This window comes from Apus apus, chromosome 7, assembly GCF_020740795.1.
Source record: "Apus apus isolate bApuApu2 chromosome 7, bApuApu2.pri.cur, whole genome shotgun sequence".
Lineage (NCBI taxonomy): Eukaryota > Metazoa > Chordata > Aves > Apodiformes > Apodidae > Apus > Apus apus.
In genome coordinates, this window is record NC_067288.1 from 11,898,367 (window position 1) to 11,921,977 (window position 23,611).

At 36.8% G+C, this 23,611-nt stretch overlaps 1 protein-coding gene across 2 annotated transcripts in view; it reads right to left on the reverse strand.

Annotated features, from left to right (window-relative positions):
- Nucleotides 1-691: 691 nt before the first annotated feature.
- Nucleotides 692-23,611, reverse strand: part of SLC30A7 (solute carrier family 30 member 7) — a 29,405-nt gene continuing 6,485 nt past the window's right edge. For both annotated transcript variants that reach the window (XM_051625351.1, XM_051625350.1), the window contains 8 exons: nt 23,455-23,542; nt 21,714-21,840; nt 20,641-20,796; nt 19,059-19,109; nt 16,941-17,076; nt 8,454-8,544; nt 7,550-7,699; nt 692-5,736 (listed from right to left, as the gene is read on the reverse strand). In XM_051625351.1, coding sequence (XP_051481311.1) covers nt 5,689-5,736; nt 7,550-7,699; nt 8,454-8,544; nt 16,941-17,076; nt 19,059-19,109; nt 20,641-20,796; nt 21,714-21,840; nt 23,455-23,542 — 847 coding nt within the window. In that variant the 3' untranslated portion in view covers nt 692-5,688. The remainder of the gene's footprint in view (nt 5,737-7,549; nt 7,700-8,453; nt 8,545-16,940; nt 17,077-19,058; nt 19,110-20,640; nt 20,797-21,713; nt 21,841-23,454; nt 23,543-23,611) is intronic.

Consider the following 23,611-nt stretch of genomic DNA (forward strand, 5'->3'; position numbering starts at 1 on the left):
GACCTGCTTTTATCTGAGACTACAAACTGCAAGCTGCACCTGCTAGTATCAGCTTCTGACATGCAGACACCTCCAGAAGCCTTTAGACCTTAAAAAAAAAAACTTTGATTAAGTTTGTTTGCATCTACATCAGTCTTAAGTTCATGACTAGGATAAGAAGTGCAAATAGATAACTGAAGTGTACCAGATAGCTGTCTGGCATCACTTTTGCTGCAGTACATTAACCAAGCCTGCTGCATACTTTGTTAGAAATGCATTTTTTATGTTAAATTTTGCTTTTCAACTTTCCAGAAACTTAGTAGTTCTCTCACCAATAGAAAGAATAAGTGTGCAAAACCAGTTAGGTGTGTATCCATCTTTACACTCAGGAGAGTGAATACAGACAGGTGAGAATGTTCTTTATGTCTAAACCAAGAAAATCAAGGACTCACACTTCAGCCAGTTGCTGAAACAGAGGAAGCAGCTGTGTATAATTTCTTATTTCAGAAGGTTACAGCTTAAAATAGAACTGAATTTCTAATTATGTTAATACGAGGATTTATGAAGTGCAAGCTGTAGTAACCACAATTAACCTCAAGACAATTCTGAGCAGACAGACTGCAAGAGTTGTCTTTAAAATCAGTTAATTAATTATGGTGGTTGCTACTTCAACTAGTATTCACAGTACATATGACAACAAAGCAGACCTGTGTACTTTTTTTAAACTGAAGATTTATTGAGAAATTTGATCCCGTATCCTTTCAGCAATATAGGACATTTTAACATTTTATATAGACTGTATTCAAGTAGAAAAGATTACATTAAAAATTTCTACTATTGCACTTGGGACAAGTCATGGCTAAGCTACTAACATTAGCATTCCAGAACAAAATCATATGCAATCTTCAGAATTTTAGTGAGCTGCCTTGTGTATTAAGATTTCTTTACAGGTATTTTGATACCTGTACTCTTTTGTACAATTCAACTTAAGCTCATTGCTAAGAGTCATTCCTGTAATTTAAAGGTAGAGGCAAGCAGTATGCTGAATACAAGCAATGTGCTGTGTGCTACAAGGAATGATTTGGGCAATTTCTTCATTCACAGTATTTCACACTTCAGCCAAAATACTGTAGCGATTCATTTAACTCTTGTACAAGATCCCAGCATACACATGAAAAGACTTCAATGAACATGGGAAGTGAAATACACAACTCCTTTTACACATTATTTCTGCCAAATTACCACATCAGCAGGAACCTTTTGTGGCTCACAAGACATGTAGTCTTCACGTGCCAGGCACAGCAGAAGCGTAACTGGCATCTTTTCACATTATAGCAGTCTCTGGCAATGAAGTCCCAACAAGGATAGTCACTGCAGCAGAGCCTGAATGGGAGAGAAATCCAGAAGGGAATCCCAGCAAGTTGCAGATAGGGATTTTCAGAGGTGCAAAGGAGGAATTGACCACTGAGTCAGTATTAGGGATGAGAGAAATGGATAATTAAAAAAAAGGAAATCCCTCTATACTCATTCCCAAACATGCTTAAAATGGGTGTAATAATCAAGAATCATAGCAAGTGTCAGGCTAATGGCTGCTGGGGAAAACAAGACAGGACTTAATTAGTAACTAAAGCTGTTGCTCTGAACTGTTATGTAAAGATCTTGTTACATGAGTATTGACAAGTATTTGCACTTTATAGAAGTATCAACATTTCTGCAACTGAAATCTGCACAGTGAGAGAAAAGCCATTAACTCCACAATTTGACTGCACAGTGAGTGCAAAGGCTGGAAAACTGCAGTTCAGCAGCAGCCTCTCTCTCCTCTTGTATTTTGTTTACATTCCCCAAACAGTTCCGCTTAGAAAAGTTAAAAAAAGATACCCTTTATTTCCTTCACCTTTAAACCCAGCTCTACATTTTCAGAAAAAAAAATGAAGAATGTTACGAGTCATTAAAGTCCATTTTAGTAGTAGCAGCAGTTTCAATTTTTATGTTAAAATACCGTCAGCAGCTCTTGCTAATGATGCAGTTTAACTTTTGTTTTATTAAGCAGTACTACATAAAAAAGCAGAGTCATTTATTTGGACCAGCACTTTTTGCCACAGTTTAGCAAACTGCACAAGTAACCTGGCTCTCTCTGGGAGATGATGTAAGGAACAAGTCTTTCCATGTGTACAGACTTTCAGGAATAGCCTATAAAGGACCAGTCTTCACTCTTAAGTAATTTTCTTCCACTGTTATTTACCGTTATAAACATTTTGGGCATTTTAAAACAGACACTTTGTAGCACTTGTTTTATCTTCTTATTTTGCTGTAAGGCCTGTAAAATTCATGCTGTTTGCAGGTTTGGTCTTAGGGATAATATGGTTACTGTTTTCAGTCACAGAAAAACCCCACAAAGACAGATGAGTAACCCCACAGTAAGCTTCAGCTACATGAAAACATGAGAAAAATCATACTCTGAAAACTTGGTTCAAAATTCAGCACTGGATACCAGGAAGCTTGAGTTTTAGCAGATGTTCTGCCGACAATTCATCCACCTCTGGATGTCAGTCATTTACAGAACAATTTGTTTAAATGATGCAAGGCATCACCTGTAAGTCTTAGGAGCAAAGTGTCACATAAAGCTAAGTGTTAGGTAATTAGCAAAACACAAAATAATGTAGCTTTAACTTTCAGGATAAGAAAAGCTGCACTTTCAATTGCACAATTTGTACTCTCCCAAAACTTGAGCAAATATCCCTTTAGTAGGTGAAAAAATAAATCAGGCATCACTCTGTTTACTAACATAGCAGATGTGATTGTAGTTAACTACTGGACATGTCATCTACCATCTTTTGTAGAATTTTGTGATGCTTATCCTTTTTCAGAAAACCTATAAAGGCTTAAAGTCTACTTCAAATCTGACTTCCCTACACTATCCTCTGTTATATTTAATAACAAATGATTAATTTCTTACTATAAAAACATCAAGTTGTCCTTAAAAATATCAAATAAATTGCTATCATGGTTAAAAAATTCAAACTTGTACATATGTTTCCAACAGTCAGGATCCCATAAGCAACAAAAAGATGTAAAAAGAAATATTAAAATCAGTATTGTGTAATTATAACCAGCTTTTTCACTCAGTTTCCCATATTTAAGACATTTGTAGATGTACCTCTTAAAAAAACCCATCAAACACAAGAACAAACCCAGTTGCCACTCAGGCAGATTCTCACTTGGAAACAAATTGCAGCAGTTGTCTTTTCATATAAGGGAACTAAAAAGGTGGCCAAGCTTGGACAGCACTACAGTATTTCAGTACAGTCAGTCCAGGAATACTCAGTCCCAAAACATGTTGGTATAAAAATGATATAAACCAAGGCCTGTTCTTGGACCATAACACACTTGCCATGAAGTTGGCTGGTGCTTGCCTTTAAGGTGGTATCAGTTGATCTTCTCTAGCCTCAAACAGTAATATTAACTATTAAAAAATATAAAAAAATCATGCTGTCAACCAACAAGCAGCAGTCTATATGCAACATATTACTAAACAATGAGGGATCTCCATCCTATAATTACAACCATATTTGAATTACCTTTTCTGTGAACATACATGCAAACACCGCATGTTAAACTGCAACACTCAAATCTGCTTAACAGATTCTTGGACCCTACTCTGCACCATGTAACTTATAGATCTCATCCTGTGGTCAGGAACTCCAGGCCTGGCAGAACCTCTGCAAAGCGAGATGGGGAGGGAGTTGATGGGGTGCCAGGCAGGAGGCCAGAAGAGAGAGGTGGAACAGTGCAGCCAGCTGAAAGAGCACTCTACCAGCATCCACAGGAGAAGCATACAAGATCAGAAACCAGCAGCAGGGATAAAAAAGGATTTGAAGACTGGAAGAGACTGCAAAGCTTAAGAGCAACATGTATGTGGCTGCTATTTTTCTTTACACCCAGTTTTCAATTCCAAGCACAAGAGTGCACTCCCCAGCTGTGTACAAAACCTACTTTCCTGTTTCACTATCTCATCCGGAAAATTCAGGAACTACCTATCAACTTGGCAACCATTGTGTTTTCACATGAAGAAGAGAAAAATTCAGGTACTATATAAGAATGAGAGAATGATTGCAAGCAGCTCTTAACCTCTACCATGAATTCAGCAACATCAGTGGCACACGAAGTATTTCTGCAAACAACTCTGGGGTACCTTAATAGTGCCCAGCACTTAATACACAAGACACTGTCAGCCTCAGAAGGGCCTTGACTGCAGTATCACCACATACCAGGTACCAGAAGAATACTTAAGATCCACGACACTGGGTAGCTGTTTTTTACCCCACAATGTTCTGTTTATAAAATGTCCTTTATAAAATCTTCCTTTACTAAGCTAACTACTACACCATAGTGGAATTATCACCTGTAATACTGTGGAAAATAATGGAATTATAAAATGTAGCAGATTGTCTTTGAAAACAATGCTCTGATCTGAAAGTGTAAAATGATCATAAATGCTAGAAAAAAATGACAGACCAATGTTTCTGGAAACAACAACTTGCTGCACTGAGAATTCCCCCCACCTGCCATGAAAATACACAGGGCTTCAGAGTAAGATAGTAAAAAAAAATCATCAGACTTGTCAACCTGGAAAAAGCATAATCTTAAACAGCATGAACCATGGTCCCTATTTGCACTTCAGGTATAACCACCAGGGAACAATTATTCTCAGTATTTAGAAAGACTAAAGTTATCTCACCAGTCACTTCAATAAAAATTATCACACCTTACTAAAATCATGGAGATCTAAGCTTTCACAAATAATTTAAGGATTTAATTTTTCCCACCACATAGTTTGCAAGATAAAAAACTTCAAGCATTGCTTCCATCACCAGCATCTTCCCTCAGCTGCCTGCTGTTTCCATGATGTGAGCCAAAGTAGCATCACATAATGCCTTATTACTCTCAACAGTATGATGAGACTTAAGAATTGGAGATAAATCTAACATTTTGACTAAAATAATTTCCACGAGGTATGTGCAACAAAATACATGGTTTTGGAGGCAATTGTCTTCACAACAGCTTTGCCTTTTAAATTTAGAATTTTTCTGTCTGTTTGGTAAGATGCAAGTATAGGGAAACTCTAACATCTACAGTTATGCAAGTACACAAACCCCCCACATACATCATTAATACGTAATCAGACTGCATACAAGACATTTGTAAAAGTAATAAAACCCTTTGATACTCCATTTTTATGCTGGCAAATACCTCTCCTGATATAAAAGGCACTTTGAAAACCCAATATGGTTTGGTTCATTAAGTTTGCAAAGTACAAACAATTGTACAAACATACAATTATATTGAAGCATGTCAGCCATTGTGACATTATCTACAAAAGAAGTTTCCAATTGTTGGTAACATTGGTTTTATGGGAATGAGCAGTGGTTTCAGCAGCTTCACTGAAGACGTGACAGGCTTTCCAGTACCACAATCTTAGTAAGTAAAAAACCCTCAAAAACTTCCAAGTTTAGGGGCCACAAAAAGACAAGACCCAAAGTCTGTAACATTCATTCAATATTTACTCCTTAAAAGTGAACTCCATCCATAGCCCAAGGACAGGAATCATACAGTCAATTCCAGAACAGGAAGAGGCAGGTTCTGTCTTGAGAAGTGTATGTTGTTACAGCATTACAGTACAGAAAGCTTTGGTCCAATTTCAAAAATTCCCTACATGGCTGCAACATCAATCTGTACGTAAAGCTGTCTTACTCCTGCCTGTGGAAAAAAGAAGAGTAGTTAAAAAAACCCCTGTAAAGCCAAAGCAATTTAACTGTCCTGAACACCAGTCCACATCAGTAAGTTACCTGCAAAAAACTCTTGTTTTTCTGTAATTAATCTTCTACATTTAGCACATCATTCACTGCAATACTGGCAATTTGGAAACTACAAACTTTGAGCACGCTCTATGAATACAGCTCTTCACATACTCAAGTGCACAAATACGATTATATATTAACATTAGCTTTGCTACATTACCTTTTCTGATTCATCCTAAATAACTGTCACACGTGAAGCTGCAAAAAGGCAGTTCTAACTTTATTTTGTACAAGTCCAACTTCCTGAAAAGTAAGCTGCTTCAAGAGCTGTCAGTTTAAAGTGGAGGTAAATACAAGAGCATAATATGAGAATTATTGTTTGAATTGGTTCTAAATTAAGATTTCAGTAAGAAACAACAGTGGCTATAGGAAATTTAATGACATTGTGGCAAACTGAAATAACTTTTGATAAAGGTATATGAATTGTACAAAAGCATTTCTCTCCTCAGAAATACTCACAAACTGAGTATGCAAGATGCATAAAAAACCCAAACAAAAGTCCAGTCTGAATTTTTTAAAACTTATCAAACAGTTAAATAAAAGGGGTTCCTATCAGATGCATAAATGATTCATTAGGCCATCACATACACAAGCTGCCAATGCAGTAGACCAACAGAACGTTTAGAACATGGGAAACAAGATGCATCTGGTGCATCTGAGCACACAAGGACTCTCAGTGCTGTAGAAAGTTTTGTAAACAACATTTATGCAAGCACTAGCTAAACTGTTGACAGAAACATTTTTTATTTACAGTATCAAATAAATCTAATCAGAAGAAATATTTGTCTCCTTATTAGCTACAGAACTCTCCATTCTCAAAATCAGAGAAAAAACATTAAGGAAAAACTTTTTTTTTAAAATACAGTGCTTCACTGTCAAGAATAAAATCAGGATGTTTAATTCTGGATGGTATAAGACAGTAAGTTTCCAGCTTTATTATTCACAATGTTCTCTTGCTAGAGAACAATTTTCTATCAGACTCTGGGCTCTACTTCTAAACCATTCATATCCAGTAGCTATACTGGAATAGGCACAGCCAGAAGGAATTTCATGTTTAATGACTAAAAGTATAAAGAAGCAACAGAATTTTTTTTCTCAAATTTTTCAGATATTAATCTTAAGGCAAGAACTATCAACTTTCAATAATTTCAGCTGTTGTCAAGAATTCCAGTCTTTCATATCAGTTAAAAGTGCTACCAGTATCTATATAAAAATTAGAATCTGTAGGGAAATAAATGGGAATGCACTGTTTGTATACAACCTGCCAGCTAATGGCTACATTTTAACTAGTGATCACCACAGCAAAAACTACAAAATATGCAAAGACCATGAATTTTTAAGAGAAATGAAAGACAAATACAGCACCAGCACAGTGAAGAACTCAGGTAGGACCAGTCTGTGGTCAGAAGCCACATCTATTTTCTTGGCTCCTCATAGGTCAATACAGGTTTTCAACTTAATTTGATATACCTCAGACAACTACAGCTTTTATCTCTATTAAGTGGCATCAAACACTAATTCAGAGAGGTACAGCAATTCATTTGCACTACTGAGTATTTAAAAACTGTTCTATACAGCTGGAGCAGAGCAGCTTTTCAGAACGCACTGATACCAACACCAGAAACACAGTTTTTCTTGATAAGAATGACCATGTCACACCATGTGACAGAAAATTTACGCTTTGATATATAATTTTCACTCATGAAACATACCTGAGTAAAAATATTGTGAGTTTGGCTTAAAATCCACCTTCCATCAGCATCAGGAGCTACTAACAGTTTCAAAGTCCCTATGTAAACATCGGTACAGAGGGTCCAGAAATGCGGATCATGTAAGCTGTAAACTCCTTGCAACTGCTGAACCTAAAATACAAGCACATTAAAAAAAATTATTTCAGAAAACGTTTAGCTGTACCATGTTCCTTTACAGAAAATATTTTAAAAGCCATTTTTTTACTTGTAGGTCACTGTGCAATCTGTGGTGTTTCACTTAAATTTCTTATTACTATCTCAGTAATTCTAAGGAAGGGGAAAACACATTGTATGTCATGTGTATCTTACTGCATTTATGTTCTACATATATTTCACTGACAATGAGAATCCTATAACTTCCCAAGGCAAGATGGCACTCCTACAAGTGCTTTGTATCAGCTTTGCAAAGGTCCTTCAAATGTTCAGATCATGACACAGTAATAGGCAAGTTAAACAGGAGTACTAAGAGAAGCCAAATCCACAGTAATCTATGTACTCTTATAAATACCCTTCCAATGTTACTCCACCTCACTTTATTAAGAACTACATTTTGAGAGAGACAAAAATGAAACAAAACAGAAAAACATTACACACTTTGTATCAGAATCAAATACTCTGAGAAGAAAAGCTTCAGGATCTATTCTTCTCAACCAACATGGCATGCTTTAAAACACAAACTGACTTCAATCTACATACAATTTAGGACTTCAGAAAGGTAAGAATCAAACTGGTACCTCTGTTTGTACAATCTAAGGAACCTTTCATGGGCATTACTGGGAAAACATCACAAAATATTCTCACACACACAGTTGGGGCCGATTCAGTCAGCAGCTTCATCTGAAGCTAAAACGGCCTAAGAGCTCACCCTCTGGTAGCACTGAGGCAGGACATTTTCCAGGGAAGGAGGCGTTCGCTGCATCAAGATTCCAATGGATTCTTTCAAAAGTGGAACAATACTGGAAATAAAACAAGGAAGTTAGCTACTATTACATTTTCAAAAGATGCTGAACAAAGAGGAACATTACATTCCTTAACGCTCTTGAATAATTTTTCTTTAGTTGTTTCACCAGAAACTGAGAAAGTTACCATGAAAACCTGGTACAGAAAATAAAAGGACTGACAAAAGTGCTATTGTGTCTTACCAGAACTAAGATTACTTTTCCTTCAGATTTTCCACAAAGACAACTGGTGGACAATCACAAAAGAGTAACAGTTTAATAATGGAAGCCTCTTACTGTCTTGAAAGTTATACGACAGAGCAGCTGGTAAGTATAGCTCAAAACTAAAACCTACTTCAATGGCCATCACTCACAACAAACCACAAAAACATGGAACTGAAATGTTTTTTTGCTTTTGTATTTGGCTTAAAGCATATTTTTCTTAGGAACTAAGATAATAATGGGGAGATCATAAAACAAAATTAGTATGGACCAGTCCAGCTATAACAAAGTTTATTTTGTCAGAAAAAGACAACTTAGCATATTCTTGGAGTGAACTAAGGATAGGGTCTCATACAAGCTCAAAGATTAAACATATGGAAGCAATTAAGAGGTTCCCTCCTGGCCAAAAGGTCTTGTTTCATCAGCCAAGTAAGATGACACTTAATACCATTTTTTATTATTACTTTTCTTGGTAAATAAAACCAGGAGACCAGTAAGTACACACCCTGAAGCTACCACTAAAAATGTATATTCTCATTAAGTATTCAATATGATTTTTTTTTTATTTAGGAGTAGTGCATCATGTCTGGCTCAGTAAAGCATCCTAAAAGTTTGAAAAGGATGACAAGTATCTATAGTCCAATACTGAAACTTAATTGGCAATCTAATTTCAAGAGAATATAAGCCACCTAAAGCTCTAGACCAAAAGTGATGATCTATTTCAGAAACTGCAAGCTGAATTTCAGCATTGAGCACTGGCATCACAGCTGGAGTACATAAGAAGTATGGGATAAAAAGCAACCAGAAAACATAAGTAAGAAATTAATTGGGCTGTCTGTTAAAGGAAACCACAGAAGCATTGTTTAAAATGTCACAAAGTGATGTAGAACACAGTGCTTAGACCAGCTGCCTATTTGCAGAGATAAACAGCATGATCATGCCATTCCTTGCCATTTTTCAAGAGATGTTTCCATCTGCACATGGAAGCAGCGTCGGCTCATCCAGTGCTCAGCTCACTCCCTGGCCAGTCCCCTAACTGGTGTGGGAGAGAGTTAGAAGGTGCTCTTTTCTAAGGAACCTCTGGAAAAACAACCTCCTTAAAATTAAGTCTCCCTGCAGGCACGCTGGTTATTCCAGCCAAACTCACCACCTGATCACTCCATCGCGTGGCCTCGCAGTTTCACTGCTACTGAGGAATCAGTTTAGAAATAGGAAGAAGCAAATAGGGGCAAGCAGGAGTTGCCTAAACTAGACCTGTCACCAAGACAATTAAACATTTAGCAATGCAATAACTGTCAATCTCTCTAAAGGAAGCTTAATTGGAGTGTCACATTGTACAGACAGTGGATTACAGAAGTTTAGGGAAAAAGGTTCTCTTATCAATGGACCCTTCTCACTAAATAATGTCCATGTCACAAGCATTATATCAAAGAGAGCTGGAGCTGCCAAAATACTCAATTGCTGAATTGATTTCAGTTTAACTCACTATTTAAAATGCTGGTTTGCTTCTTAATAAAAACCTTGAAAGACCAAAACACAAGTTGAGGATAAAAACTGAATACAAGATTTTTGAGCACTGATTCCATCCCCATAAATTTAACAAGGCCTCTCCAACACATGCATCCAAAGGCTTCAAAAAACACACGTACAGGCTGCATATTTTTTCCCCAGGGAAAGGACTAAAGAGGTAGTGAATGTAGGAGCTTGCCTTTTTCATTGCAACATACCACTGAGAGAAAAGAATCCTTGAAAGAAATCTAATAAAAGTGTCTAATTTGCACAATTATTCACTCTATTTGGTAAAAACGATGTACAAACTCTGATGGAATGGAAATTAGTTGGCAAGTAGGAGATTTGGAGAGACAGCCTATGGAAATTGAAGACTAGCAGGTTGGGCATGTTAACCCATCTCAAAAAAGGATTTGGTCAGTGAAACTGGTTGATTCATTCTCAAACAGGATGCATAATGAAAAGGAGGAAGTTACAACCCAAGTTAGAGAGCTCTTCAGCTGAAGATGCTTTTAACATTAAGATTTATTTCTTTCTGAGAACCTCACTGCCTAAGAAACTTACTTTCCAGAGTTAAGTATATGCATTCTGCAGATTGTATACAAGCACCAAGGGCCGTCCCTCCTTGCCAGGAAATGAGATGCAGGTTTAAGCAGCACATATTGGAACCATTAGCTCAAAATCAACTAATATCCAAGAAGGTGAATGGGGAAGATGTTCCACTCCTAGAGTGGGTGATAGAGATCAAAAGATAAGTTTCCCTGCTGACAAGATTTCACCTGTCCTGGTTTTGTAATGGCTCCACACTGAAATTTTAAGAGAAAAACCTCCTGAGCAAGTTTTTTGCAAAAAAGCTGCACAAGTTATGCTTTTAGCCAGACTTCACAAAAAAGCTAAAGCTGAAAGTGTTTAACCGAAAACAGTGACATCTTAGAAGTCCAAAGAATAGATATAAATCAGGATGTGGCTTGATACTGTAGGTGAAAGTTGAACTGCATCCTAGATCACACCTCCCTCCTCTACCTTAGATACAGTTTTCAGCTACAAACTTCCCTTTCGCAAAGCTGATAAAGCCTAGAGACAGTGGCAGTGATGTCTTACGCCATCACAAATGCTGTCAGAGCACAGAAGCCCCTGCATGCATCTCTGCATCCAAAAGGACACTATCTTACAAGGCAGTCTTTTACCGTAAGCCAAACTAACAAGACAAACTATAAAATCTATTTTTCTGATGCCAGGTTTTCCATTGTTCCATGCATACTGTTGAAGTACAAAACCTTGAATTAAAACCCAAAACTCCAGATAATATGCCCTTTCCTCAAACACCAAGTGAAAAACAGTATTACTTAATCACCAGGAGGCACTAGAAATATTACTTCCCTCTCATATGACTGAAGAAAACACTAGGAAGGATGACCATACCAAGCAGGCTGAAAATGTGGTTAGAGAATTTGACCAAACTTTCCTTTTTTTTGGATTAGTCATAAGTGTAAAATACACGTGATTGTCTCTGCAGCAACTACTGCACTGGTACTTCCCCCCTTTTTTATTTACAAAAAGATTACTGATTAAAATAAATAGTGCTGAATTCTCACCAAGTGGAGAAATTTTTCATGCATAAGCAGTCTGTAAGCTTTGCTCCTAAAGCAGACACAATTTTTGAATCATCTCTGATTACCAAGCCTTCAATCTAAAATATCACACTCTCTTAAAAGACAAAATACACAGCAAGACTTGGGACTTAAACATATCCTCTAAAAACTCCATAACAGCAAAAGCAGCTAATGTGTGCAAAGCAAGTTAGCAGCACACCACTTTTCTACACAGTTACAGAGTAAGCAAAAGGTGCTCAAACAGATAAAAGCTATTGACATAAATCTGATAAATCCAGCCTGCCACAAATGGCTTGATTAATAATGAAGAGTGAAAGCATTAGGCCGCTAATCAACTTGCATCACATTCAGTTCACACTCACATCCATTCCAGTCCCATCCTATTTATGTCACTGCTTTTGTAGACACAGCTAACAAAACTTTGGCATTACTGTGATCTTGGACAGCAAGGCTGGAAACAACTCTGGGGTAAAGAACACTTTATACAGTCAGAGCAGAGAAGGAAATTGATTTAGTGCTCTCAGCACTATAAAAACTATAGTATACTTGTGATAGATATTATTGAAGGTCTAACAACACAGCTAAGACTCAAGACCACCTACATTTCTTCAAATACCATAGCTGAAAGTCTGCAGCCAGGTTTAGTCGTTTTTCCCAGCCACCACTCACACCTGCAGTGCCAAGATTGTCAGCCTTCTTCAGAATTAACTTACAACATCAACAACAAGCCTGTGAGTTTGGGGGAGATTTTGCTATAGAGCATTCCTTCTAATTCTTGGTGAATCCAGCACTTCATTTAAAAAAGCTTTTTTATACTGTTATGCCCCAACATGGGCTATATCCCAAACATTACATTTCATCCCCTAAAGCTCTCTCATATGTTCAAGTTGCTCTAGACTTTATGTAAAAATTATGTAACCCATGGAAACAACTTTACCAAATGACTGAATTACCTCATTTCTTCGACCACTTAATAGGTAGTTTGCATGCTCTATCCAATCTAGTATTGTATTTAGTCTATGGTGCCTTTCTAGAAACATGTGGCTCTAATAGTGGTTTCAGACAAACTTCTTGCTTTATACCGGAATTGTGGCTTTTGCTTGATGACTAATTTCACATGGCTGATCGAAATGCTAAAATTGCTTCAACATTTCAAAATAAGGCTTAGAAGCCTAAGGCTACAAAATAAATGAACATTTAGTTTTAAATTTTAAAAGCAGTTTAGAGACTTGAGAAATTGTTTATCGATTCAGGCACTTTAAATTATGAGGAAAACACTTCAGAAAAACACTTGAAGGGTGTCAACCTGAACAACTATGAAATGGCTTTTTAAAAAAACCAAAATATTAAAACCAAAATGCTAGTAAAACAGATTAATCTATTTTTAAACATGTCCTGTTTATGCTTTATAACTAAATGGAAACTTGCATGAGATAATATAGAAAGTAATCAAAGAAAGATTCACCAGATATTAGTGGTAGCATCCAGGAACACTCAAGAGCTACAACCCCATGACCACACCAGCTTAACCCTTCAGAATGGGCCATAAATTCATGATGCAGAGGTTTTTAAAGATTACAGGATACAGCTCTCCAATTGAGAAGCCACAAACTACCAAGCCCTCTTCCTAACAGATAAATACCTAAATGGTGAAAACACAAATTTTCTACAGGAAGTAAAAGCATAATGAAATTTGCAAAGTGAAAAGTATCTGACTTTGTGATTTTGCCTCTGTATCAGAACAGTAATGTGTGGACTATTGTTCTTCCTCCAAAAAGACAAATTATAAAGCATGAGATGTAACAGGTATTAACAGTACCTCTATATAATTCTATTGAAGCCAGGCTTTTACTGGGATGTAGATAGTCATTGTCTACTAAAGAGAAATGACTGATCTTACCTCTCTACTCTAGTAACAGCTACCCAGTTTCTTTGAACTATGTTTACTTGTCAGTGAAAACAACCTCAGAAGAATCCCACACCGGATTTTCACTGTGCAGCCAGAATGTTCCGCGCTAACTCACAAGGAGTTAGGCAGAGAATGTATCACCTTAGAGCAGGTTTAGTGAAGGATCACAGGAGCAACACAGAGCAACTCTGTCAGTAGTTGACAATTTGCACTAATTAGAGATGTTGTCTAGAAGAAGGCTCAGCCATTTGAATTAAAAGCACTGCTTGACTTCTCTGAAGAGGTGTTGCTCAACCCTTCGTGCATCTGCACAAGACAAAATAGATTACAAATTAGAGGCTGTACAGCTTTATATTGCAACAATAAGTTTTTTTGTCATCCTAGACAGATATTTTTATTATTTCTTTTGGCACGTTGTTGCCATCACATCGTAAAACTGAACAGAAAAGACACACTAATAGGAGCAGGCAAGACTTGAGTAAATTAGAGAGAGCTGCCCAACCTAGAAGCAAGCAGTTAACATGAAATGAACAAAAAGTTATTTCATCTAGACACAAAAAATCTTGGATTAAAGAACAATGATTTTCCTCTGCACTCACATACAACTGCTTTGATATGCTACTAGCTTATTAGACCTCGTTCCACAAAACTGAATAAGGATTTATGTTCCAACTTTAATCACTCTTTGGATAGGTTAGTATCCCTGAAAGAATACATATTGGGAAAAAAAAAAAAAAAAGGACACCTGAATCAAACCTACCCTCCCCACCAACACCCACCACAAGTCAAAATGCAGACCATTAAAAGCAGTAACTTGGAGGATACATGATTGAAGCCAACTCACTACCAGGTTAAGTAATATATTAACATTTTATTAAGAAAAAAAGGCAAAAAATTAGCTTCATTAAACCCTCAAACAACAAAAACCATACCAAGTACTTAAATGTACATCTACAGTTCTGTCCTAATTCATCTCTTAGTAAGCTTGATCCAGCTAGAATGCCTCTTAACCAGTTAGACTAAACACACATCCAAAGTGATACTGTAATCTAGACTGATCTGAGGATCCTTCCCTTAGAGGAGAAAGTCACCAACCAACATGAGTAAAAACTCAGTTTACCAGCTTGTACTTTATTGGAAATGTCCAACTTTATGAAGAAAAATTGCTTAATGTATACTTTATTTTCATATACAACCAGCAGGGTTTCTAGACTGTAACATTCAGAATGGTGTATCCTCGTTATATAAAAATTAACATAGAAGATTCAAGTCTAGACAACTCTCCCACCATGACCTTAGATTTACACTCATACAGCCATCTGCAATATTCACAAGTATTTCCTAAGATACCTTCCTGATGACAGAAAAGCACCTGTACTATAGGCAAGTATTAATCCAATATGGTAACTTGGCATTTGAAAACAAGTGGCAAAAGGCCAGCACAAGAGCTCAAAGAAAAACACATCAAAAGACATTCTCCTAGGAAAGAAGTCTCCCTCCCAAATAACAAGTTGACAGCCAAGAGCAAAAGCATTCGCATACAGATTTTGAAATTTCAACACCTTTACTTTAAAACTTCATTGCACTCAAAGACACAGAGGATCCATGCTCCAGGTCTTGCTTTCACTAACAGCTGTTGGGTAAGGAGAGTATTGCCTGCTCTGGTTCATCACTTAATACCCAATACCTTTATTGTAGAACCAGAGTCCTATACAGCTAATTAAAAAGGAAATGGACAATTTGTCCTGCATATAGATTGGGGCAATCCCAAGCACAATTACAGGTTAGGAGGAAAATGGACTGAGAACAGCCCTGAAAAGTAGGACGTAGGAATGCTGGTGGATGAAAATATGGACACAAGCTGGCAATGTGCACCTGCAGCCCAGAAAGCCAACTGTACCCTGGGCTGCATCAAAAGCAGCGTGGCCAGCAGGTCAAGGGAGGCAACTCTCCCCCTCTACTCCCCTCTTGTGAGACCCCCCTGGAGTGTCCAGTTCTGGAGCCCCTGACACAAGGAGGACATGGATCTGCTGGAGCATGTCCAGAGGAGGGTCACAAAGATGCTCAGAGGGCTGGAGCACCTCTCCTATGAACATAGGCTGTGTTTTACTCAGCTATTACTTCAGCACTAGTTTTTCTCCCCCTTGGTAACCTCCACATTTTCTTTCCCATTTTTTGAGATTTCAGCAACAGAATTAGTTAGCAATAATTTGTCCTTTATAAAATTACAGGAAGTTTAACTTAAAATGCTAAGTTTATATTAAAGTTGTAATTTAATTGTGATCTCTAGCACAGATTTCTGTGGGTATTTAGTGTCTGGAGTAAGTTTCCCTATGCTGACAAATAGGGAGATTCACATCAATAGTTCTGTGAATGCTGCCATGCATATTGTGTAAAGATGCTATATATGGCACAAGCATAAGTAGCTGCAGTTAACCAGATGACATTCACCACTGCTGAAAAGACAAAGGTGTTCAGTTATTAGGTTGTAAGCAGAGTTGTGGCACTCTGGCCTATGGCACCATTGAAACCACTGCCAAAAAAAGCCTCAGTAACAGCATCACTGAATGACATGACTGCTTGTCCAGTCTAATCCAAATAGCTTAATTTACAGAGATCTCAGTAAGCTACAACAAGGAAAGCCCAGAACTACCTGAAGTATTTCCATCAGATCTTAAAAGGAATAAGAGTGTCTCAGAATCGAAATACAAAAGATAGACCTCAGCAGAGAAAAAAAAAATTATCAGCTTTGATTTATCAAGGACAAGGGCACAACCTGTGCCAGCAGGCTCAACTCTGCTGCCCTGAAGCCATTCTGCTCCATTTACTGGAGTACATTGGTTTACATAAGCATGTACTAAATAACAGAGAGGAATCCTTCTACAGTTTGAACCTGAAAGACATTTTTGTAGTATTATGCAAATGGCTAAAATATGCAGATTTAAGGCCAAAAGCTGTAGCTGCAGAAAAGGAAAACAAAGATAGCTCATGTTAAGAGCACATCAGAACAGCTGTACAGAACAGCGGTAACATATCACTCTTGGAAGAAAAATAAACCTTATAAATCATTGATAATAAGAGACAAACCTTTTCTTCTGAGCTGTAAGTTGCTGTAACTAACATAAAAAATGCTACCAAAGATCAGCAATATCAGTGCTTACCTTACACCTATAAGTAGTGCTATAAGCATTGAACAAATGGGATCTGCTATCATTAGACCATAGTTCTGCATCAATATAGCAGATATGATCACACCAACACTTCCGAGTGTGTCTGCAACAATGTGTAGAAATACACCTACAAAAGATTAATTGATATAATTACAACTTGGTATTCTTAAAGCTAATGGAGTATTTCAAAGACAGTTTAAGGAGATTTGCAAGAACTAGATAGCATAATTTATGCTTGTTAAATTTGTCACCAATTCTTAGTCAAACACACAAAAAGCAATCACAGGATTTCAACATATTTATAGAATATACAGCATTTGAATTTATTTTCTGCACTTTGCAGTAACAGATATTTCATGGCATGGCTACCAACTTAGGTAGTACCCAACTGATGCCTACAGACAATGGTAAGTACTGTGTAAGATGCAAAGACTGTTAATAGAAACAGCTGTGTGAAGCTTTGAAAGAGGCTAATGTTCCATTGACAGTACCTTGTAGAAATTATTTGGAAAATAAATCCAAGACAAATTATTTTGAGAACAATACCGCAAACATTAACAACTTCACTTATTTTGAAGAACAACATGCTAGCTACTTCAGAAGACAAAGAAACAAGCACTTCGCAGCTACCTAAAGTTTAGCCTTTGGAGCTCTCTGCTGGCAATGCCGGGAACAGTCATTCAGAAAGAAGCTTTTTAAATACAGCTGTCCAGACTCAAGAAAATCCCCCCTCACAAAACCAACACAACTATACATCAACTCTTTATTGATTTTTCCAAGTCTACATTTGTACTGGGTTTGGCTGGGATGGAATATGGCTTTCTCCATAGCAGCCTGTGCGATGCTGTGTTTTAGATTTGTGAGTAACCCAGTGCTGACAATGCACCAGTGGTTTAGCTATTGCCAAAAGGCAATTGCACAGAATCAAGGCCTTCTGTTTCTCATTCTGTCCCTACAACCACTAGGTTGGGGTGAGCAATAAAATTGGGGTGCTGTCTTTCTAAAATAGCTGTTGCTTAGAGACTTGCTGGGCATTAATATGCTGGTGGGAAGTGGTGAGTGCTTATCTTTGCATCACCCGAGTTTTGTTTTTGTTGGGTTTTTTTCCCCCTTTCACTTCCTAAACTGTCTTTTTTCTCAATCCAAGAGTAGTTCTTGCTTTTACTTTTCTAATTCTTTTTCCTGTCCCACAGTAGGAGTTAGGGAGCAGATGCTGGGTGCTTACTTGCTAGCCAGAGCCAACTCACCACAGTATTGAAAAATTAAAGTATACAAAATTGAGTATTTTTATTATGTTTCAATTTGAATGTCCCTTTCATACAAAGACTAACTTTCAAAAAACTTCTACCAGAGCTCTGATATACATATTTCATAGTACAGTATACTACAAATTCTGGGAGGGTTAAAAATGTTCCTTTTCAAGGGCTACAAACAAGCCAGAAAATGGTATGCACATCTGGGTATGCCAGGTGATTATTACCACTTACATCATATAATTTTCTCCTTCTAACTTAAAAAAAAAAAAAGAAAAAAAAAAATCAATGCTCAAAACTGAGCCTAAATTATCAACAATTTATTTACACTAATGCTCAGGAGATCATGGACTGCAATACTCCTTCAAGCAATTATCATCTTGTCTAAACCAACTGTAACAGAGCTTGATGAAATGCAAGTTTTAAGCTCGGGTACCCTTTAACAATTCTATCAATCTGTATTTTTCAAATACATTCTATCTTAATAATACTGTTTTTAATTTTCCAGAGCATACACTGTAATTAGGGTCCTCAGGTTTTTCCTTTCAGCCACTCTTTCACAGATTTTTACTATTTGATTTTTTCAGCATCAGTAACAGAAGCTGAACCCCAGTTTCTGGGATCTCCATTTTAAGCTGTGTTGACACAATATTACACTGAGACTTCAGTGACTGTCTCAACACCTAACCATGCACAGGGTATGGCACTGCTCTGTTTACAAGTGGAAGGAGACCTCATAAAATAGCTCCTCTAAGACAAATGTTATCCAGAGATGCCCCCTAAAACAGCTGTGGAAAAAACAGTAACAGGCAGGCAAATCATGATAAAATAAACTACTGTTTATTCTAAATCGTACCTTGTAAAATCTGTTTGCTGGATCCAGCCATCCCCTCAAGAGAGTGGTCATCTGTGAAGACAATTATCAGCATGTTAACCTACACAAAGGCTCTCTCTAGTGCTATATTCCAATGTGGTCTTTCTTCCTTTCTGAAATTTCTCAAACAAGCTATTCACAATGACTAGCTTTTACTCTAGCTATCATTTATGAACACAGCAATTAAGTCTTAAACCACATTTTTCATAAAAATACCACTTTACACAATAGATTTTACATATGTATTTATAAAAATAAAAATATAAACAATTGTTTTTAAATGAAAACAACCTAAGAAATAAGACCTTTCTAGTATTTATCAAAATAAGGCCCCCTCAAGAATACAAGCCAAACAAAGAAAGCAAGAAGAGCAAGGTCAAATACATCTGCTAATCAGAAATACTTCAATTAAGTATTTATACCTACTGTAAAAACAAGAATGATAAGGCTGGGAGAGGGCAGAACTAAGTAAAAAAAAAAATCCTCTCATCCAAGCAAATAAACACCTCTGTGGAACACACCAGAAAGGTATTTTAAGAAAAACTTTGAGGGACAGCAGATTACTTCAAGTGAAGAGATATAATAATTTATGCAAACGTTGATTTTTATATCAAATGGCACAAAACGGATAGCTACACTTGCTGTTTCCACTTGGGTGGGGGACATGGGGAGAGCAAGGAAGAGGCAGGAGGGGGGAGTTCTTGCTTTTCAAACAAACTCCTGGAGAACATTTGTAAAACAAGCATCAATTTTCTGCTAAAAATAGCAAGGGACCAGTAAATACTTCATACTCTTTGTCACCTCCTGCCTGCGAGTTACCACACCATTCTCCACTCTGAACATGCACATTTTCATTCACTTCAGATTCTGGTTTATGGCTCAGGCATTAAGGACTGACAACCCTGCATTCATTAAGGCTTTCATTTGCATTGTTTCAAATAGGTAGTAACACCACGCTATCTTTTCTCCCACAGTGAAAGCTACTGATAATACTTTGCATGGATGTGTCCTTGCAGATTATTTACCTTTACTGAAAAGATTTAAACATTGTTAACGCAGCAGGTACCTTTTTCATAACCGGCTTTAAAACAGATTACAACTACACAAGATGAGGAAAAAAATCTTACATTTGAGATCACAATCCAAGTACCATATATGAGTCCCCAAGACCCAACGTAAAATTGCTTGTTCATCTTTCCTATTACCTTGATCTGTAAAATTATTCAAATGGAGAACACTAGCAAAGCAGTTTAACTCTATTTATTTTAATGCAAAACTGAAACATAGCAATATAATTACATCAGTTGTCAAGTGCTAGAGTGAACATTCAAAAAACATAGGTAAAGCAAAACCTTTGAAAACTAACACTGAACTTACTGCAAGTGAAACAGCATTTACCAAAATAATTACAGAACACAGCAGTGGCATTGCACACCACACATTCAGTGAAACTAGTTTCATGTCTGCTCAGAACAAGCTGCTAGCACCCTCTTTTTTTTTTTTTCAAAAACTCACTAATATCAAATTTAAATTAAGTGTTCTATGACATTAACAAAGTACTTACCATGACAATAATTCTGACCATGAGAGTGTCCATGACTATGCCCATGATCATGAGCGTGTCCATGGGCATGTTTATGTTCATGGCTGTGACCATGACCTCCGTGACTGTGTCCATGGCTGAGACCCCCATTAAATAGAGAATGGCTGTGTTCATGCCCTATAAAAAAATATCACCATTAGAGTATACATTTAAAGTGTTCAATAGAAGTATGCATATATTTGTTTCTAAGATACTTGAAACCTATTCATCTTCTAGGTCATCTTAAGGCATGGCTTAAATAAATTAAGAAACTTAACACAAGGTGATTTGTCATCTAAATCTACACTGTGCAGCCATACAAAATATACACCTGAGAAGTCCAGTGCTTTCGTAAGTTCCTACTTCTGAGACAAGTTTTGCTACACTTTTAGCAATATTTGCAAAATGTACACATATTTAGATACAAGCACATTCAAAATGATTGTTTTAAGAAACCAGAAATGGGCTATCGTTCACGTTAAAAATTCAAGCTTAAATTACTGCTTAAAGACTCAAGACTGTTTTCTTCCACCGGTCCATATCCATTTGTATGTTAAGCTGAAAGAGATATCAATTACCTTGGCAGAAAAAAAAGTTTACCAGATGCATTTAGGCAAATAAATTCTGCATTTAAAAGACACGAAGCTGAGAAACACGTGAAGCTGAATCACCCCATACTTAAAAATATGGTTCAGACACCATTTGGTAAATTTTCCAGCCAAGACCTAGCTGAACTCCAACATTATTTTGTCCCAAAAGGCACCGTGTAAATGTCTTGCAACAAGATGTAGAAGACTGCGTGTTCCAGAAAGCAGATTCTGGAGCTCTACATCTTCAAGTCAACGGACATTAGCACAAGAAGTACACTAGTGACATACCAGAGCTAGTGCTAAAATGTAAGAGTCAGTATTGCAACAAGTCACACATACATTTAGCTAAAATTGCCACTACAAGGACATAAAATGTAATCCTGGAGTTCTCACTGAAGGATTATATGGTCCTGGAACACTATGTGCCAAGAAAGGAAACAGTAGTAAAAACTGTAGATAACCTACCAGAGCCATGTGAATGCCCATGACCTCCATGTTGAAATACAAATATTCCTATAAGATTTACAATGAATCCTAGGATAGAAACAGGAAGAAGTCTCTCATGATGCACATCAGGAGGCTCAAGTGCTCTCTAAAAGAAGAGAACAACACATTAAGATGCAAATACAGAGTTTTACAATCTCTTTACGTTATTAAAAGGCACTGAAAAAACAGCTTGGACGCAGAAACGTTCTTACACAAACAGGCATATAAAGACATAATTAGAAATTACTCAGTACTTTTAGTTTTGGGGAGAGTATACAGCCTAATTCTTACAATCTAAAGTTCAAGTTTTATTATTAAATCTAGAATATGATATTCTAGATAACGTTTATCATAAGATTTCATCATGCTGTGGGATGTGGCTCAACACCATACGAAAACATTCAAGTTTGTTGTAATACGTGGATTGCCCAAGTCACCAAACAACTTCCAAGAGCCTAGAATACCATTTCTTCCTTTCTTCTTAGAAAGGTTAGGGGATGAGGGCAATTAAATGAAGGCTGAGAACAAATTGTGGCATTTTTCAAAGCTTCTGAGATTCATAGATTGCTTATTTTTTTAGCCCTTTTTAACCCTTTCTTTGGAAGTTTTTTTTTCAACAAAACTATAGGCCTATAAGGCCTAATGCAATGTGCATCTGAAACCAAGTGTCAAGAAGTGTAAATTACTGTTGACAGGGGACAGAAACATTCACCAATGTCCACAGAGATAAAAAGCCCAGGCAGTAGGAAGGCAATAAAACTTTCACCAGGTGTACAATTTTGAAGAGACAGAGAAAAGGGGTCACCATCACAAAACTAGGAAATACTTAGCACGTGAGCCAAGACCAACAGGAAAAGAATTACGTTTCAACATTACCCTTGACCCTTCCAGTAGTAGTTTATAATTTTTCTAGTAAGTTTTGCTGCTGATTTGAAGTTTTCCCAAGCTTTTAGGCTATTTTAGCCCAGTTTATACTGATTTTTAAATGTTTACAGGCTTATCTATATGAAGGATATGTTCCTGAAAGCTCTTCCCAGCTGTCAACTAAAAAACCAAACTGCTAGAATGTATTCTGAACTAAAGCCTAAAAAATGCATAGCGCATCTCCCATTAAAAAGCAAAACAGTAATGAAATCTGATCAAAATGAGATACTAATTTTACTCCTAATCCTGCATCACTTCAGTGCAGATACCCTTGATAGTGATCTAAATTTTCATACTGCAATTACCACCTGAATCATCTTGTAAAAAAAAATTCAAGAAAAGTGCCACTGTAAATCTTAAAGCTATTACTACTTGCCATTTATATCACACTTCAAGATTTGGAAGATAATGCTCTTTCTTTAATGAGTTAGTCCAACTTTTTCACAGAATGTATTTCTATTTCTTTTGACTAACTACTGTCCTCTGAATTACCAGTTTAGCCTTTCTTTCTTAGTCTCATTTTTCCTTACCAATGAGAAGTAAAGATCTCTCTACAACATACAAGTCTGAAAAAAAGACAGGGTAAGTCTCAGAATATTAATGTGCCATCAAAATACACTATTTAAGAAGCTAGTTACAGATACACTGAAAAAGCTATTTCAGGTGGTCCTAATCTGTTAAAATTACAGATTTTTAACCAATTATAAACGAACCATTTCAGTAATTTTATCCCCATTATATCCTACAAATAGAAATGTGACAACTGATAATACAATTGACTTTGTAACATACCTACCTCAACACCCTCAGAAAAAATGAAGAATGCTGTAAAGATGAGGAACAAACCGTTTACAAAACCAGCAAGTACTTCTGCTCGAACATATCTACAAGAAACAGAACAGTAACGATAGATATTAATACCTTCATTTAAATGCTAAAAATTAAAAGTGAAA